General features: G+C 41.1%; 1 protein-coding gene across 2 annotated transcripts in view; it reads left to right on the top strand.

Moving 5' to 3' along the window:
- col22a1 (collagen, type XXII, alpha 1) overlaps window positions 1-18831 on the top strand; it is a 55637-nt gene extending 36806 nt beyond the window's left edge. For both annotated transcript variants that reach the window (XM_063900132.1, XM_063900131.1), the window contains 26 exons: window positions 1120-1164; window positions 1662-1739; window positions 2153-2188; window positions 2275-2328; window positions 2655-2699; window positions 2977-3012; window positions 3100-3213; window positions 4249-4302; window positions 4532-4585; window positions 4768-4821; window positions 4936-4989; window positions 5143-5196; window positions 5305-5358; window positions 5472-5525; window positions 5607-5651; window positions 7080-7133; window positions 8841-8894; window positions 9065-9118; window positions 12541-12612; window positions 12693-12728; window positions 12817-12861; window positions 12957-13136; window positions 13648-13714; window positions 13808-13990; window positions 14721-14798; window positions 15584-18831. In XM_063900132.1, the coding sequence (XP_063756202.1) occupies window positions 1120-1164; window positions 1662-1739; window positions 2153-2188; window positions 2275-2328; window positions 2655-2699; window positions 2977-3012; window positions 3100-3213; window positions 4249-4302; window positions 4532-4585; window positions 4768-4821; window positions 4936-4989; window positions 5143-5196; window positions 5305-5358; window positions 5472-5525; window positions 5607-5651; window positions 7080-7133; window positions 8841-8894; window positions 9065-9118; window positions 12541-12612; window positions 12693-12728; window positions 12817-12861; window positions 12957-13136; window positions 13648-13714; window positions 13808-13990; window positions 14721-14798; window positions 15584-15777 (1848 nt within the window). In that variant the 3' untranslated portion in view covers window positions 15778-18831. The remainder of the gene's footprint in view (window positions 1-1119; window positions 1165-1661; window positions 1740-2152; window positions 2189-2274; window positions 2329-2654; window positions 2700-2976; window positions 3013-3099; window positions 3214-4248; window positions 4303-4531; window positions 4586-4767; window positions 4822-4935; window positions 4990-5142; window positions 5197-5304; window positions 5359-5471; window positions 5526-5606; window positions 5652-7079; window positions 7134-8840; window positions 8895-9064; window positions 9119-12540; window positions 12613-12692; window positions 12729-12816; window positions 12862-12956; window positions 13137-13647; window positions 13715-13807; window positions 13991-14720; window positions 14799-15583) is intronic.
- Window positions 18832-19086: the final 255 nt, after the last annotated feature.

Consider the following 19086-nt stretch of genomic DNA (forward strand, 5'->3'; position numbering starts at 1 on the left):
TTAATTATAATGCATGAACATTTTTGACAGATTTTTTTAAAATTTGGAGAAAAATGTTGTTTTTTGTTAAACTATATTAAGTCCATCCAGTTTATTATATGTTATAATAATAATGAGAATAATAATAATACATTTTATTTATAAAGGCGCCGTACCAGGTACACAAAACATGAAAACAAAAAACCCAAATATAATATATATGGCTGTATGTCAGAAATCTACCTAGTAACACAATCAAATATTGGGTATCTTTCACAGGGTTGAATATATTTGACCTGAACACAAATACAGTGCAATAGGAAATGTAATTATTATTATCCTGACCTCTACTATTGGTACTGTAAGACACTTGCCTAAAGTATGCCGCGACTAGATTTCAAGACCCAATGAGAACGTTTCATTATGGCACGTTTCCTTCATAATAAATACAGTTGCTGGGCAGAAATGGGTTCCTTAAAATGTCCCTGTGCCAGCTTAATGAAAGCTTTTAGTCCAGTAAAACTGCTTTAACAACCAGCTGTTCCTTTTGATTGTCCTTCAAAGCCTCCAGGTGGCAATAATCGTCAAATTCAGCCTCATATCTACATATAGACGCAGATAAATGGTGCAGATTTGATTATGCATTTGGTTTATTATGACACGTTTTCATGTCCACTAGAATAAAGGGAATTGTCTGTGTTTGATAAAGCTTTTATAATGATAGCAACAATGCGTCTCCGTCACGTCCATCAGTAACAGGAGCCTCATTAATGCCTCTTTTCCACACGTGTCCTGCCTGTAATCGACGCTGAACCACAAACTCAATATGAGCGGCTGTACGGGAGGAAAAAATACGCTGAGTCGGCACATTTCCGCTCTGCACCTCGACATGTTTCTTCGTAATTTTTCACCCCGACATGTGGCCGTGGTGCTGACGAGGCAGGGAGAACATTGTTAAGACATACAGAATCGCATTAAAGCAACACACACTGTTTTTTACAGCTGCCAGGTGCGCTTCCCCCCAGGGCCCTTTTTCACACTGAGGAACAGTGGCTCACACACACACACTTTTATATCTACAATTATTTATTAAAAAGAGGTGTAATTACAGTGTGATTTATTTCATTTGTGGCATTACAGGGGGATCCAGGACCACAGGGAATTCAAGGACCCCCAGGGCCAAAGGTAATGTCATTGCAGAAGTTTGTAAGAAGTTTGTGTTGCCTGGAGTGTGTGTGTGTGTTTTAATCATGCACAGGTGCTTTTTTGTTGACGTGAAAAACGCTTTTCTTCTGGCACGGATGAGAAAAAACAATTCATTTTTGTTGAAAGCAGCAAAAGCAATTTCTATGTCCACTGCACTGTGACCGCTGCTCTGATTATCTTTGCTGAGAGGAGTTTGATGTAGGGTGGGGGGAGCAGAGGAAGAGAGAGGACGGACAGCGGGGCATTTTCTGGATTTATGGTGTCAAATCGCTCACCCTCATCACCAATACCGTTTTCTTTTCTTGGGTCTAAAATGTCAACGGCAGAAAAAAACTCCTGTTTGATTAAAAGTCCGGGCGACATTTCTGGGATCGGAAGGCATCGCTGGACTTTTTCCTTTCAATGGGATTTTTATCCAAACATTTCGGCTCAACCGATAATATCTGAGTTAACTTTGTTTTGCTTTTATCTCCCAGGGCCAAACCGGGTCACGAGGAGAACCGGGGACACCAGGGGACAGGGGCTCTGCAGGAGAGGGCAAAGTGGGACAACAGGTATCAATACCAACCTCAAGTGCATTGAATCACCCCACATTTATTATTAGCAGCCCATTAAATAGCCAGTTGTCAGCTGTTATCTGGAGTTTAACTGGTATGGTCCAACTCTACCTCATAATTGGACCAGAAAGCCAATTAGTGGGCTGGAGACAGGTTAAAAATGGCCTATGCGACGACCTCTAGTGGTCGAAGTTATTATGACGGAAGCAAATGAAAAACCAATGTGCTGACTATTTAAACCTTACTGAAAGGGAACCTGTTGTGCTTTTTGGGGTTTTCCCTTTCCTGTAGTGTGATATAAAGGGTTTTTAGTGCATGTCAATGGTCTGCAAAGGCTTGAATCCCTGAGTTCCCACCAGAGGGAGCTTCTCTCCCTCACAGACCTGAAACCTGCAATGTTTTTTTTGTAGGGGCCTGCGGGAAAAGATGGACAACATGGACCTCCGGTAAATATTCTCATCTTTGACTCATTTCAAAATAAATTATGTTTCTAAAAATGTGTTTGTCTGATATTTGTTTGTCCTGGTTTCAGGGTTTGAGGGGTCTACCAGGAGTCGCTGGTCCTATGGGCCCAGCAGGACATAATGTGAGTCCAACAGTAGTTAAACAAAGTGGTTAATAGATAAATGCCTTATTGCTTTGAGACATGGATCCCTTTCAGACCAAAGCAACAGCTTACCACACTGCATTGATTGAAGGCATATTGAACAATGAAATAATGAGATCAACTTTTTATTCAACCTTGTCTGTTTGCATAGTTTGAACTCTTGATTGGATTATAATTTGTAATTAAATTGTGACGCCATTATACAAGTGTTTACTTTGAGTAGTATCTATGCGTTTGACTCAGAACACTTTGGGTTTCCACAGTTTACAACCTATTTAAAGAATGTCATTTTTGGTCCTTTGCAGGGTTTACCAGGACGGCCGGGAGACAAGGGATCACAAGGAGAGCCTGTAAGTACAGAAATTGCAATATAGAACAACTAACATATTACATTTAGCTTATATATCATACCTAACTTATGTATTCTACTTTTTTACATAGCAAATTCTACCTATTTTCACCACAACCATGATCTTTTACCTACTGTAAACAACTTTGGTTGAATTTGATTGTGGAAGCAATTTCCTTGTATGTGATTTAGGAAACAGGGTAGTCCTCTTGGGTTATTTTAAGGGAAATCTTAATCTTATCTAATCTTGATTAACTCTTTCATTTCCCATCTCTCAGGGAAAGGCAGCAGACCTCTCTGACCTGAATCTGAAGGTAAGAAGTAGCATTTCAACCCGTCTCAAAGGAGAAAGATGTTCAGTTTAGATCTTGAGAGTAATAACTGTTTCTTCCCCGTTATAGGATGTTTGCTCAGACTGCCCTGCAGGCCCACCTGGAGCCCCCGGTCTCCCAGGAGTCCCCGGGGACAAAGGACAACTGGGACCTCCGGGGAAAGATGGTCAAGATGGTTATCAAGTACGACACTGTCATTAATATTCAAGAAAAAGAGGACATAAAAAGACTGCGTGGAGAGCAAAACAACTACAAAGAGATGCAAAAAGACATGAATAGATTCACCAACGCAATACAAAAGGGTTAAACAAGCTCATAGAGACAAGAAAAGGCAGCAAAGACATGAAATGACTACAAAAGACACAAATCAACAATAAAGAGACTCCACATGACTACAGATAGAAAGGTAATTACCAAAAACAGACACAAAATGACCTGAAAAACACAGAAATTACAAAGATACACAAAAAACTATAGACATAAAGCCCCAACACAAGAACAAACTACCACAGACAGAAACAAAATTACTAATACACACATACCGACTTGAAAGACACACAACTTACCCTACAGACAACAAAAAGACTCCACATGACTACAAAGGGAAACACAATGAACACAAAGAGACACAAAACATCTACAAAGACACACAAAATATCTACAAAGACACAAAACATCTACAAAGACACATAAAACATCTACAAAGACACACAAAACATCTACAAAGACACACAAAACATCTACAAAGACACACAAAACATCTACAAAGACACACAAAACATCTACAAAGACACATAAAACATCTACAAAGACACACAAAACATCTACAAAGACACACAAAACATCTACAAAGACACATAAAACATCTACAAAGACACACAAAACATCTACAAAGACACACAAAATATCTACAAAGACACACAAAACTACCTAACGAACAGTGTGATGTTAAAGACTACAAACACACACAGAGTCTGTGTCTCTTGCTTCTATGTTAGGGAACATTGTCTCTAAATTGGCCCCTGTAATTGGCCCCCCCAAGTGAGGCATGAGGTCTTTGCAGCACATCTGTCATCATCAGTCACGGTTGGTGTGACTCTTGTGACGGATGGAGGGTCTACACCATTAAACCAGACCCTCCTCAGGGGGCCACAATGAGGGATTAGGATCCCCCACCCCACCCCAGACAGAGACTGATGCTCTGCTGTGTCATTACAGGGCTCACCGGGAACAGCTGGACCTCAAGGGCCCCCTGGAGCCGACGGAGCAAAGGCAAGTTAACACAATAAACTGCCACCCTTATCGCTCCCAGAGGGCCACGCTAATTACCTGCGTTTGTCAACAACGCTCAGGTGTAACAGGAAGTGAATTATGGTCCCAACGCAACATCGATCTCCTGCTTTCGAGTCATTTTGAACATTGGACAAACAGTGTTCCACGTGGATTTTTTTCCCCCTGAATATAACATTTTGTGCGGTCACCTTTTTCCATTTTCTCTCAGGGTATAAAAGGTGATCGAGGACCCCCTGGGGGCGCTGGAGACAAAGGAGACAAGGTTTTTACAACAAGTTTCACGCCTCTGCTTCCCCTCCTCTTTCTCTGGGATTAAAACAAACATTTATTACAACATTGTTATGAGTATGTATGGTATTACAGCAGTGGGTGTTTATGGCATGCAGTTTTTATGAGGTTTATAGGTAATTAACCCACTTTGAATCGCTTTTTCTGAATTTACAGGGTCACCCGGGACCCCCAGGTCACCCAGGTGCTGCTGGTATAATGGGAACACCTGTAAGTCATTATTCTGGGCTTATTTATGTGTCATTATGAGCCTAAAACTGTCTTATTTCCATGACTTTTGTGTTTCTTCTAACCTCCATTGACACCGTCTCTTTCCTCTTTCAGGGTAACGACGGTCAGCCTGGCGCTGTCGGCCCCCCGGGGTCCCCTGGAGAAAAGGTCAGACTGCACTCCCCCTCAGAAAACGCATTATTCGTGTGCCGTTATTGTACAAACCTCTTCTCTGTAGCATGTGGGTCAGTCAGGCTGTGTGGTAATGGGGGCCATTCATCACTTCTTCTGACCTGTTTGTGTTTGTGTGTTTCTCACCAGGGCAAAGAGGGTCTCAAAGGAATCCAGGGACCACCGGGTCTCCCTGGCTTGATCGTAAGATTTCATATACACCATTAATATTCACACCGTGCCTCCAGTGGAGAGTAAACAGTTGTAAATTCATTCACAGGCGCTCAATAATCTCCTTCATTAATCCTGCAGGGTGAGCCTGGAAAAATGGGAAAAGATGGGAGACCAGGAGAAACTGGAGAATCTGTAAGTAGAGGAAGATGTCAAACTTGTTGGTGATGCTACACATCGTTCATGTTTGGAGGGAATTGATAGTATAACATAGCCACACGATGCAACTCCTTCTGATTCAATTCCAGGGCAAGCAAGGTGAACCTGGACTTCAAGGAAACCAGGGACTCAGGGGACTACCGGTAAGTACTACCAATAAATATTAAGATGAATTAGCTTGCAGTGCTAATTGCTATGACTGATTTACTTCTATGTGTACACAGGGCTTTAAGGGCCACCGAGGAGAACCTGGAGCTTCAGGAAACAAGGTGAGTGTGTTACGCATGTTTTCTATACATCAGAACAAGTGCATTTAGCGTAAGTGCCTCCATATATTTATTATCTTCCACATTTTAATGTAAGTGTATTACATAGTGTTGGATTTACACTAGTCTGGTTCCAGTCTTGACTCGGTCTCGCCCTGCCTTGGTCTGCCTTGGTCTTGACTTGGTCTCGCCCCGCCTTGGTCTTGGTCTTGACTCGGTCTCCATCTTTTAAAGTCTTAGTCTTGACTCAGTCTTGACCTGCCTTGGTCTTGGTCTCGCCCTCTTAAAATCTTGGTCTTGACTCAGTCTTGACCTGCCTTGGTCTTGACTCAGTCTTGACCTGCCTTGGTCTTGGTCTCGCTTTCTTAAAGTCTTGGTCTTGTCTTGGCACACTCTTGCCTTGGTCTCGGTTAAGGTGCTCTTGATTACAACACTACCTAATGCAGTCTGTCTCATGCCCATTGCCCATGTCAAATGACAATCAACAAACTAAAAGTAAATCAGGATTCTTTGATCTGAATCTCGTCGTCACGCTTAACTGCACCAAGAAAGTTTAAAACATGGGAAGGAAAATAGATTGTGCATTGATAGAGATATCATCCTCAGCTCAGCAGCCAAACCTGGAGCTGTTCACCTCAGCATGTCTCTGTGATGTCAAGATATTTCTGACACTCTCCTCTACTCACACCGTCTCTGAGAGAAACTCTGCCCCTGTTGCTTTGTCTCTCTAACACGGCCAAACCCCCCCCGGCAGAAATGGTTTCTACCACAGCACCGTGACCAATAGCACGGCTCATTACAGCCGGCTCGGACTGGGCCTCAGCCCTGCAGACACACACACACACACACACACACACACACACACACACACACACACACACACACTGCAGACAAGTTATTAGAGGAGCCGAGAAGACTTTTACTATACACAATGAAAATGATAATCATAATCGCTGTCATTTAATGCAGATCTTATAGAAAGTGTCTTGAATTAAATGTTGAAGCTACATTAGATGTACAGATCATGAGCAGAGTGCTTAAATACTGTGTAGAAGTGTCGTATAGTGAATTTAATGACTACACGTGGATCTCTATTGCTCTTCAGACTGATTTATATTTGTATTTTAATACCTTATTTATTATATAATTGCTTTTTAAGATTGATTCTACAAGAACTCCTTGGCAATCGACAATCTTAAATCCAATAGTGCTCATTCAAAGTGTAAAAGGAGAAAATAATGCAAGTAGAAAAAGTAATTATAAGAAATTCTGGGTTTGATATGTGGAGCTACAATCCGACAGAAGGCACTAAAAGGATATCAGATGACGCCATGCAATTTCTACCTGAATAAATAAGTAAGCATCACCTCAAATACACGTCTAAAGGATTCTCTCATTAAATCTGTGTTTTTTTTATCCGCCGTCAAACAGGGAGAGGATGGGAAGCCTGGATCTGCTGGGCGTGATGGCAAACCTGGAAAGGAGGTAACTTTATATACTTTGAAATTGGTCGTACGCAAATTGAAGCTGTGTGTAAACCTTTGTTTTCTGACCATCTGAAGTAAATTCAGTTTAATTTCAAAGACTTTCGTAGGACAATGAACAGCATACACTTGCAAAATGCTATTCAGTATTTACAGCAGTTTCCTGAAGTCCATATCTCACACACACACACACACACACACACACACAGACACACACTGGTAAAAAAGTTGCAAAAAGTAACTTCCTAGCATTTAAAAAAAAGTATGCAATCCAGAGAAATAACCATGAAATGCCTTCCTCAGCTTTCCTCTGTGCATCTACTCTGTAAAAGTAATACACTTGTCCCCACAGCAAACATTACTCTCCCCTATTATAAACGTCCATGCCATTCTTTCCAATACAGCATCCATTTATAAGCCACCCCCATCTCTGTGAATAATCATATTTCTGCCTGAAAGCAATCCTTAACTGATTGAGGGAATGCAGATAAAGCTCCTGAGATTAAAACCGGTTTTGGACAGAATTCAGAATTTGCAGCGCGGTGTATTTAATCACGTCTGTGAGACTAGAGCTCCATTAGCAGCGATACATCTTTTAAAACTGTGCGGAAGTTTTGCACCATATATCTTCGCAGAGTGACACCTGAAATCCCTCTCACGTACACATTTTCAGGCTGCAGCACTTTTGTCCCCCCCTAATTTGTCTGGTGGCAGGATATAACACTTCACCTCAAAAGAAATGAACCCATCCTCTGGCTGCCAGCCGCGGAGACAGGATGCTCTTACTCTGGAAATAAGAATATGTTTCCCATCTCCATTCAGAATAACAGAATGAGATTAACCTCACAGTAGAGGTCGTTTGCTAAGATCTTGAAACTTGTACTTTCACTCAGCATGCTTTAAAGAAGACACGAGTTTGAGTCCCTTTATTTTCAGCTTGCAAAAATGGTTTGCAAATGCTCCCTGAAACGCCTCCATTGGTCTCCTTTGTTTACTTCTAGTGACATCACTATGTAACAATTTCGCTTCTATTGGCTGGCGCTCCAACATATTGTACGTGACAGGCTAAGGGGCGGGACATCTCTAAATGTTGGACAAATGATAACAGAGTCGGCCAGCCAACCAATCAGAGCAGACTGGGCTCTGGTTTCAGACAGAGGGTGAAAAGAGGAGCTGCAGCACAGACAGTATGAGAAACATAAAGAGCTTTCTGAACATTAAAGTATGGAGACATGTCCCAGGAGAGACACAAATACAAATATGAACCTGAAAATATGTCCTCTTTAAGTAAAGTAGCCCTACTTAATTGTTAAAAAGAATACCCTTAGAAGTAAAAGTCCTTCTTTCCAAATCTTATTTAAGTAGAAGTTCAAAAGTATTGCCATCAAAATATACGTAAGTACCAAAAGTAAAAGTACATTTCAGATGCATTCATGTGTTCATAACAGCTAGTAGAGGTGGAGTTAATCTGAATGATTGTATTAATGCTGCTGGATATTCTAACCGTTAGTTATTTGTTAACGACTATTCGATTTATATTTTGAATTAGCTAATAATGTAACTCTGAAGCTCTCAGATGAACGTAGTGGAGTAAAAAGTACAATATTGGCTTCCCAAATGTAGTGGAGTAAGCGTAGAAATTGCCTAAGAACAAAAAAAAACCCAGAAAAAAACAAAAAACTTGAGTAAATGCACCAATGTTTTTCAGGGCTCTATGGGAACTCCAGGCAGAGAAGGACTGAGTGGACCAAGAGGAGAGCCGGTGAGTCATTTTACCTGCAGGCCGTCTGCAAACAGGAGACACAGCACAGTGTCAGGCAGACAGATGGATACGGACATAAAGTGGCTCTCAAGTCGTTTCTCTTGCTGTCCCTCCCCGTCACTTTTCTCATCCTGTCTGTTTTTTTTCTCCCCCCCCCTTTTGCATCCCAGGGCAAGCCAGGTGAACCAGGTCCATCAGGGAAGTCAGGTCTCCCTGGAACTCCTGTGAGTAATCCTTTACTAATGTACATAACCTTAAAACATGCAGCAAAATCATGGATGGCTAACAGTGCGAACATACAACAGAAACACCAACACAGTTCACCGTTTCACCAGATTACGTCCTCTAAATAGTAACGAACAATGAATGATAGTGAACATAAAGATACGGAAGTCCTGAAATGCCAACTATAAGACGATGAATTGGTGTTTTATTTTCCAAATCAAAGAATCTGTTTTCTTTAATATTTTATTTTATTAAAAATAATAATTTATAATAAATAACAACTAAATATTTTTCCAATTTTTTTTTCCTTCGTGAAACAGCTGGGAAATATTTTGTCTGGCGACTCCCAATTGGCAAGTGTTTTTTACTTGAAGGCGGGTACTCTGTTGAAGTTTAAAACTATTGGATCTGCCCAGTGCCACTCTGGATCTGCCATAACCAATCGCTAAGGTTTGGTCGTGACGTACGGCACAGAGCCGGAAGCGGCCGGAAGGCTTAGCTCGCATCGTTCTCCGCCGCCATCGCTGAACTTCAACTCAAACTCGCACACAACCTCAACGTCATCGTTTTTCAGCCGCTCCCTCTGTTCGCTGATTGGACAGGTAGAGATTGGCTGGAGAAAACCCGCGAATATACCGAAAATGTAGTAGTGAAAGGTAATGAAAATTGAGCGGAAGTACGTAAGGAGGGCGGAACCAGGCTACTAAAATGCACCACCACCTCTTAAACAAAAAAAGACATGACAGCGATGTTAACATAGTGTGTTGAGAGCATGTAGAAATTGCAATTAACTTGGAAGAGGGAACGAATACTTAGTCTTATTGGAGAAGTATTTGAATTTCAGCCTCTTGTGGCCAAAATGTGTATTACATCAAAATATCTGTTTTCACAAAAGAGTAGCAGAAATATTTTCCTGGCAAACCTTTTTTCACCTGTTTAATATATCATAAACTCAGGAGGAGTGAAAAAAACATTCAGGTGCATAAGATGTTTTTCTTACTTGCATCTCTGGGCTTCCATACATTCAATACAGGAGTGCTAATAGGACCAGAGAAAGAGAGCTAATATACAACCAGCAGGGACTGTGTGTGGGGGATGTATCTGAAGGTGAGAGGAGGGTGTGAGAGTATTTCTGGAGGAGATGAGCTGTCAGATGATGATGAAAGATTGGAGTAAATGTTGTCCAGACCTGGCTGGGAACATCACCTCCCCCGTGGGTGAGTCGGGATTGAAGGAGTTCACCATGTAGAAGAAAACTGACTGCCAAGTAATATCAGAACAGGTGGGAGGGGAGCATCTTCACAGGGAAAAAGGTCTACTATACCCTCGGCTTGCTGGGATTTTGTAAGTGCATCGATAGAGTCTAAATTATCTGATGATACAAAATGCAATGAGGTCCTGTGGGGACTGGGCTGGCAGCCTGTTTCAGGGGAAATGACACTACTTTATTCACAGATGCAAGCCTACGTGTGAAGTGTCAAGTAAGGCATAGAAAATAGGAAAGAAAAGGATGGAAGTTAATGTATTTTAGGGGCTCCTATACACCTAGGAGGAATTGATTTAAAAATGCAACATCTAAACATGCCAAAAATGCACATTTGGTCACCAAAACCAACCTTAAAAAATACATGAGTTTTACCTCGCTGAACACAGGGATCAGGTGTTTATCGCGGCCTCAACCTGTCTTTTTGTTTGTGCTGTTGTGTTGTTGTTGTTGTTAATGTAGAGTTTTAATTGTTAGTTCAGAAACATTTGACACAAACAAACGATCCAATCCAGACAGATGTGCAGCAGCAACTCCCATGTTCTGCTATGTACAATTACAGTTTTCAGGGTCTGGCGGCTTTGAAGCAAGAAAATAAAAGGCTGCAGTATCTTTTTAAAAAAGGCTGTCTGACAGCAAGCAGTGAATAAAAATCAAAATATAGCATACGTTGTTCTTCTTTGGTTCAGGACTGCATCTCTCTGAAATAAGCAAGTGTTTTTTGGAGTCTTCTTTGGATTTCTGGGCCAAAAGTTGGTTACTATTCATTAAAGTTCTTGATCATTTTAATTCTACTTGTCCACTTTACTGCACAGGTCATCCCTTTCCTCATTAGTCTTTTGGAGCTCCTCGTGTACTCTCAAATGTTGCTGAGCTCACAGAAGACGCTCATTAAAGTCAGCGAGGGTGCGGTGATTACTCCAGAGTTTATTGGGTGACGCCGGCACCGCGGGCTAGGCATGAAGAGGAGGGTGAGACCGGCAGAGGTCAAGATAATAGATATAGAATGTCACAGAGATAAAATGTAGGAGATAAAGATAGTGGGACCTGAGAGTGGGGATAATATTACATTTGAGTTGGACTAGAGGAAGGTTACTCGGGAGGAGGGGGAGGAGGAGGAGGAGTAGTAAAAAACTGCAGGGTGGACCATGTGCTGCCAGCTATCAGAGAGGAGAGGATAAAATCAGTCAGCAGAGGGAGCAGATGGTCTGAAATAGCCTGGAGGAGGCAGAGAGGCTGGGAGAGGAGATGGAGAAATTTCAGTCGAGGAAAGAGGAGGTATTTAGAGGAAGGGTCAGATATTTACCACACAGAGAGAGGAGGAGGAGGAGGCAGTGAGTGGAGAGCAGTAGAGGAGATAGTATCTAATATACGGATCAGTATGGAAGCCCATAAGGGACTTTTTCAATTGATGTAAACTTCAAAATGATAACTTACTCTAAATAAAAATGGTTTAAAAGTTGATTTTGTTGTTTTTTATAAATTCCAATTAAAACATTTAAATGTATAACAAACAATAAACATAAATGAAAATGGCATTAGATATTGCATTCTTAAAGACTTACAGTAACCTAAACAATAACCACATTTTAAATAATTAACAATCTAAAACATCAAAGTAAACATTGATGTTTTCCCCATTTTTTTTCCACCATGTTTGAAGTTACAATTAAAACAAAAACTCTAACAACTTCAATAGTAACATTAAAATAGCATTACACATTACATTTTCTGAGACTTACCCTGCATTATTGTGGACAACATCAACATGTAAGTTATTTAAAAGTTAAAATACAATATTAAAAAAGTGTTATTAAACCCTCAGTTAAAATAGAAATGCAATTTACTACGAATTAGAAAATGAATCATTTCCCTTTAAACTGCAGCGGATACTCTGCCAGCATTAATGCATTCCTTCCCTCCAGCTTGTCTTCATGTCCTCTGTAAATATGAATTTTAATCTCTTCAAGCTGCCATGTCCCGCCACAAGATTGGTTTATGAGATTTCTTTCATTATCCTGGCCACTGTTGCATGTTGATAAGACCCGCCGCTAAATGTTAATCTTCCTGAGTCCTCAGTAATGAGCGGCTAGAGTACTGTACAGTTTGCCACGTGTGCACCATGTGGTGACCGACCATATCTCTGCTGTCACACAGGGTACCAGGGGAGACAAGGGAGAGCCCGGCAACCCCGGATTACCAGGGTTTAGTGGCCCTAAAGGCCCTTCGGTGAGTGGAATTGCAGCTCAAAGATATGAATAGCTGTGGGTAATGGTTGTGACTTTGGTAACCTTTATATTGATTTTCAGGGTCCACCTGGTCCAGTCGGCCCAGAGGGAAAACAGGTAAGAACTTCATGAGTCTGTATATGAATTATATGATATTATATTAAGAAATGTGTTCCTTATGTTAATGGTTGTTGGTGATTTGTAGGGGATGCCAGGCAGAGTTGGTGATCGTGGTCTCAAAGGAGAAAAGGTGAGTTCTAGAAATGAAATATAAATCGAAATAGATTCAAAAAAATGTCACCTGATTTATTCTAAACAATGTATAACTTCTGTGATCTATCTCAGGGAGACGGTGGTACAAAGGGAGATAAGGGACATTCAGGAGAGCCAGGTATGCCTGGAAACCCCGGACCCCCCGGCAGGAAGGGCCACACGGGGATGATGGGCATGTCGGGACCCCAGGGAGAAATGGGCGCTCCTGGGTCACAAGGACCTTCAGGAAACCCCGGAGTCCCCGGCCAGAGGGTGAGTCCAATTCCTGAACACAGGGGGGAAGAAGTACTTAGGTCCATTGCTTAGGTAGAAATACTACGATCTTAAAATACTCGACTAAAGGTAAACGTCCTGAATCTGAAATGTTCAAGTAACATGTAAGTGAAAGTGCTCACGATGCAGATTGGCTAAACTTTCACAGGATGATAAATGTACTGTAATTATGTTTCTATGACTTACAGAGACATGTCCTATGGATTTCATGTAGTTGGTCAAACTTTAGCTCAGTTTAGATATTCTTTTACTTACTTATATTTATTTGAATACATAATATGAGTGTTAAATAAATGTAGTGGACTTAAAAGTATGATATTTACCTCTTAAAATGAGTTTAAGCATGATGTAGCATACAATAGATATCTCAAGTAAAGTATGTCAAAATACCTGAGTTTAAAGTCCTGAGATATGCTGATGCCACAGAAATAAGCACAGACAATGACGATAAAGATTAAGGAATTCATAAATGAGGTTTTTTGTATGTCAGGGAGAGTCGGTATCACTGGAGCAGATGAGACGCCTCATCCAGGAGGAGCTGTCCAAACAGTTAGATGGTGAGGACAAGTTTTTTATTATGCCTCTCACCTTTCTGAAAGATGACCTGAACAGATTTAAATTAAACGTCATTATCCTTTCTTTGTGTGCAGCCAAAATGGCCTACCTAATGGCTCAGATGCAGCCGGCCCACGTGAAGAGTACTGCAGGCCGCCCGGGACCCCCTGGTCCTTCAGGAAAAGATGGATCCGGTGGACGACCCGGCCCCCCTGGAGAGCCCGGTATGCCTGGACAGAACGGAGGAGAAGGACCCAGGGGACCCATGGGCCCTAAAGGTATAGGACAAAGACTTACTGTGTGTGTGTGTGTGTGTGTGTGTGTGTGTGTGTGTGTGTGTGTGTGTGTGTGTGTGTGTGTGTGTGTGTGTGTGTGTGTGTGTGTGTGTGTGTGTGTGTGTGTGTGTGTGTGTGTGTGTGTGTGTGTGTGTGTGTGTGTGTGAAAGCAGCAGGTTATGGGTTAAGTTAGGTGAACTGACTATATCTAAATGGGATGTCCTGAAATCCGTGCTGTTGCCCGGCAACCAGCAGAGTCTCAAGGAAGTGGTTGGCCAAGAAATAAATTCTGCGACTTAACCCCCCCCCCTTAAAACCACAGCTTGTTTTTCCCACTGCGGTTTCTGCAGAGATTAAACACACATACCCGATCCGAGCTGCATCCACACCATTAAAAATGCATGGGTTGTTTTATCTCAACTGAGATCTTCTGACCAGTTTTTTTACACACTTTTTCTCCAGAGCTGCATCCAATATTATAGTCTCCATCAGTTCACAGACAGGGTAACACTATCCTAGACGAGACGATTTGGTTTTGAAGTTACAATCAGCGGAGTGTGCATTTTAAATTGACTTCTTCACCCTGAGGTAGATTTAAAGAAAGTTGTGCAGATACTGCGATAAAGGCTTGGTGCACACACACTCATGCTCGACATTTTTAAAAGGTGTTGATGTTTGATTCTCAAAATAGGCAGAAATCACATAAAGTCTTTTTGTTTTCTCCATCTTCCAGGTGAGAAAGGCGGAAGAGGAGAAAAGGGCGAAACTGGAGTCGGCGATAGAGGAGAGCAAGGACCCGTCGGCCCCATAGGTAATGATTCATCTCATTCACTTTGTATAAAATATTATTATCAGGTTGGTTTCACCCAATGCGGAGTCACTTCTTCAGAGGAACTGATACAAAACAATAAACATGTTTTGCATCATTTAAGCTCCTTTGGGGTGGCAGTGGCTCAGTCAGTAGGGACTTGGTCTTGGGACCGAAGGGTCGCCGGTTCACGTCCCGATCGGACCAAAAAAATATGGAGTGAGCTGGTAGCTGGAGAGGTGCCAGTTCTCCTCCTAGGCCACTGCTGAGGTGCCCTTGAGCAAGGCACCTAACCTCTATCTGCTCCCTTGGCGCCGGTACCTGGCTGCCTCTCTGCTCTGCCACCTCTCCTCTGCATGTGGTTGTGTGTGCATGTATTTCCTCTGTGTTTGTGCATGTATATCCTCTGCGTGTTTAATGTGTGTCAACACAACAGAGTAGAGAAAGCAATTTCCCTGTAAGGGATTAATAAAGTATGTCTTCTTCTTCTGATCTTTCAATAATTCATGAATATAAATATAAACAGGGCCCATTAGGAACAGATTGAGTGTAAAAAGAACATTATGAGACTAGAATTTCCTAATTTCTGTGTAACTTTGAGCTTTTCCAGCTAGGTTTGTTCTATTTCATGGGATAAATAATCACTATTAGTCATTGTTATTTACTTTATTACATTAAAAACACAAAAAAATCAAGTATTTCCAACGTGAATTAGGTAATGGCGTTCCACCTGGCACCCTGTGTGGCCCATTGACCTTTAGTCCTAATTGTTTATCCTCCTGCTTTAGGTCCAGCTGGTCTGCCTGGTTATGGTAAAGACGGAAGCCCAGGACAGGCCGGGACCCAGGGAGAGCCAGGGAACCCCGGCCCCCATGGTCAGACTGGCCCTCCAGGCCCTACTGGCCAATGTGACCCGACCCAGTGTGCCTACTACGCCAGCCTGGCACAAAGACCCCACACCAAAAATGTCAAGGGGACTTAAAAAAAAAAAGCAGAGACACAAAGAGCTTGAAGTCCGGCTGTATTTATGAACTTGGTCTGAATCAAGAACTTTTTCAAGATAACCGAAGTACGGCGGGCTGAAGCAATATGTGCTGCTAGATTATTTGTTTTGTTTGTTTTTGGTAAAAAAAACTTGGGGGATTAAGCATCGAGGGACTTTTTCACATTTAATATGGGGGTAAAGAGGGCAGCTAACCCGTTTGCTTCCTGTAGGGAGATAACAGTGATGCAATTCCCTCCTCTTAAACCCCATATCAAGAGGTAAGATTCGGGAGTCTGACATCGCAGCGTTACATCCGTTATCATGTAAAAAGTTCAGCTTTTCTGCGATTTCTTGCAGGAAAATGTCTGCACCATGGGTTTTTCTTTTTTTGCCTTACACCATTTTGCATCACTTACCATTCACAGCCCACACTGTCCTACATTAAGCAATAGCTGTCAGTTGCTGCTCACTAAATTGATCTCTTGCTATGAGTCTATTGGTAATTACTCAGCCAGGGGAAATATCTGTTCTATTGTTGCTGATGGCAAAGGGGGAGGACAGACTGACTTAAATTAAAATAGTGAGTTTGCGTAGGAGTGTTAACGAGTTAGCGTCAAGAGTGATGAATGACCAGTTTTATTCACTTCTTGCTTCCAAGCAGTGAAGTTATTTGGCCTCGTTTTGCATCTAAAACCATGTAGAAAAAGACCCACTCCGCTTTTAAAAGTTGAATATAGTTTTATTCCGGGAAAAAAATGGAAGCATCAGATATTGCCTCTGTCACAACTCATGAATTAAATCCTTGGAAATGTTTGTGGGAAGGGTTTGCAGGCTTTCATTCCACAATTCAATTAGTTTGCCTTAAGAAAATGCTGCACTCAACCCACACTATCAATCATATTGTGTGAGTTTGTATAATTGAAAGGTAGATATCTAAATTTGAAGTGTAAGTCATTTGAATTCTGTGCAAAACGATCATAAAATCTTTGCATTATTTTTTAACATCCACATAGTTAAAATGACTAAAGTTGACACAGAAAGAAATGTCTTTTGTTAGATTTGTACTTTTTTGTGTAATGAAGTGGCTCTGGTCTTTCTCTTTCTGTGGGTGTGCATACCCGGAGCAGTAAACAGCTTTGAGGAGGTGGTATAATTGCAGCCTTTGTTCACCTTTCTTGAAAAGCTGCTTGTTTCTCACCGCTTTCTCTAAATGTGTCACTTCCTTTTGGTCCGGTGAGGCTTATAAAGTGCCTGAGCTGTGGCAGTTCTGTATAGACTTTGCTTTTTCTTTTTTTTTTGTCCCTGGAACCTAAAATTGGAGAGTTGCTTCTCTGCATCTTGATGACCAGACCTTTGTGGTAACCATTTGAAAGATGTTTGGCCTTTTTCGTCCCTCATGGACCAATTACACCTCTCCCCAAAACTCATTTGTGCTGCTCATCTAGAACTTATTAAATAGCCTCTATCCTTTTATAAATACAAATACAACATAAGAGCAAATGTGAAATGGGGGAGCAATCTCCAAGAAGATGATATAGACTTTTTATACCTTGTCAAACAGTGTGACTAACTGCTCAAAGTTGATCTTTATATTAGACACGCATAGGCTACTCATTTTTACTTGCACAAGTTACCAAATGTAAGGTGACCAATAAAAAGTTACTCTGAAACCACTTAGTTTTGAAGATGTTGGTAAAGCAGATTGGAGTGTTTGTTCTCCTTTTGATGCAGTAGCTATTTGTTGATTTAAAGCTAGGCTACGTAGTCCCTAAAAAAGCTCAATTCAGGATCAATAAAATGCACCCTTACAAAAGTTGGTAACGACAAGCCTCCCTTGATGTGATACAACCATTAGCTAATGGTGGCTAATAATAGCTAACGTTAACTCATAGAGGCTAAAAAACTAAAAGCTTATCTTAGCTCATGGTAGCTAATAAAGGCTAGTGTTAGATCATGTTGGCTAATGTGAGCTCAGTATGGCTAATAAAGGCTAGTGTTAGCTAATGGTGGCTACTCGTGGAGGCTAAAAACAAAGCTTATCTTAGCTCATGGTAGCTAATAAAGGCTAGTGTTAGCTTATGGTGGCTATTAAAAGCTTATCTTAGCTCATAGTGGCTATTAAAGGCTAGTGTTAGCTAATGGTGGCTAATGTGAGCTCAGTATGGCTAGTAAAGGCTAGTGTTAGCTAATGGTGGCTAATAAAAGCTAATGTTAACTCATGGAGGCTAAAACCAAAGCTTATTTTAGCTCATGGTAGCTAATAAAGGCTAGTGTTGGATCAGTATGGCTATTAAAGGCTAGTGTTGGATCATGTTGGCTAATGTGAGCTCAGTATGGCTAATAAAAGCTACTGTTAGCTCACGTTGGCTCGTAGATTAACATTTATTACTATTACCTTTATCCCCAGGTAGATGGTTTTTATTACTTTTGAGCAGCTCTGCCTCTTAGAAATGTCCTTTTATTGGTGAATGTTTGTAGCTACAGCAAAATAGATGTGCTTCGTGGAAGTATTGATGAGCTGCTTGAAATGCAATGTACACATTTACAGTCGCTTCAGTGTACGATCTTAAATGTGTGATTAGAATAAATGACCTGCTCTGCCAATGGTATCATGTCCTGTAATATATAGGAGCTTCTTTGACAATAGTTTCTTATTGAACAATTTAAACCGTATCAGTATTGCCCTTTTTTTGGTTGTGTAAATGCTTCTAACAGTTACCAATAGACTATGAGTTATAGGGTGGGATGGTTAGATGCTGCACACAGCTTCAGATTTTGCAATGCATATAAGCCAAACAGCATTCATTATTTTAAATTAGCATGTTCTAGCTAATTTCAAGGTCTTTTTTAAGTTATAACGCTAAATTATTCACGATTTGAACCATTAAAAATGTGTTTTAACACATTAATTAAACTGTATTAACCTGTTTTTTCAACCTTATTGTCCTTATGATTGGTGCTAAGATATGTTAGAGTAGTAGCATATTGTAAGTATTTGAAAGACACATGTACTGTACTGTATAATAAAGACTGGAAATGATTCATTTTATAATACAAACTTTGTCTGGTTAGTTTGACAGCTCGTCTCACGTTATTTGAAAGCCTCGTGCTCTGCTCTGTCAATTTACATGAATCAATCACCTGTCTTCTGGTAAATCAAACTTCACGAAGCTTGCGAACCCTTTTTACCTATGCACACAACTCCAAATCCCCTGGCTCCGTGCCACGATGGAATCTATTAAATCAAAGGCATGTCCTTGGGATGGCTGCTATGCTAACTCTGTCCAGCAGCTTGCTAAAGGTCAT

The sequence above is a fragment of the Eleginops maclovinus genome, chromosome 13 (assembly GCF_036324505.1).
Source record: "Eleginops maclovinus isolate JMC-PN-2008 ecotype Puerto Natales chromosome 13, JC_Emac_rtc_rv5, whole genome shotgun sequence".
In the NCBI taxonomy this organism is placed as follows: domain Eukaryota; kingdom Metazoa; phylum Chordata; class Actinopteri; order Perciformes; family Eleginopidae; genus Eleginops; species Eleginops maclovinus.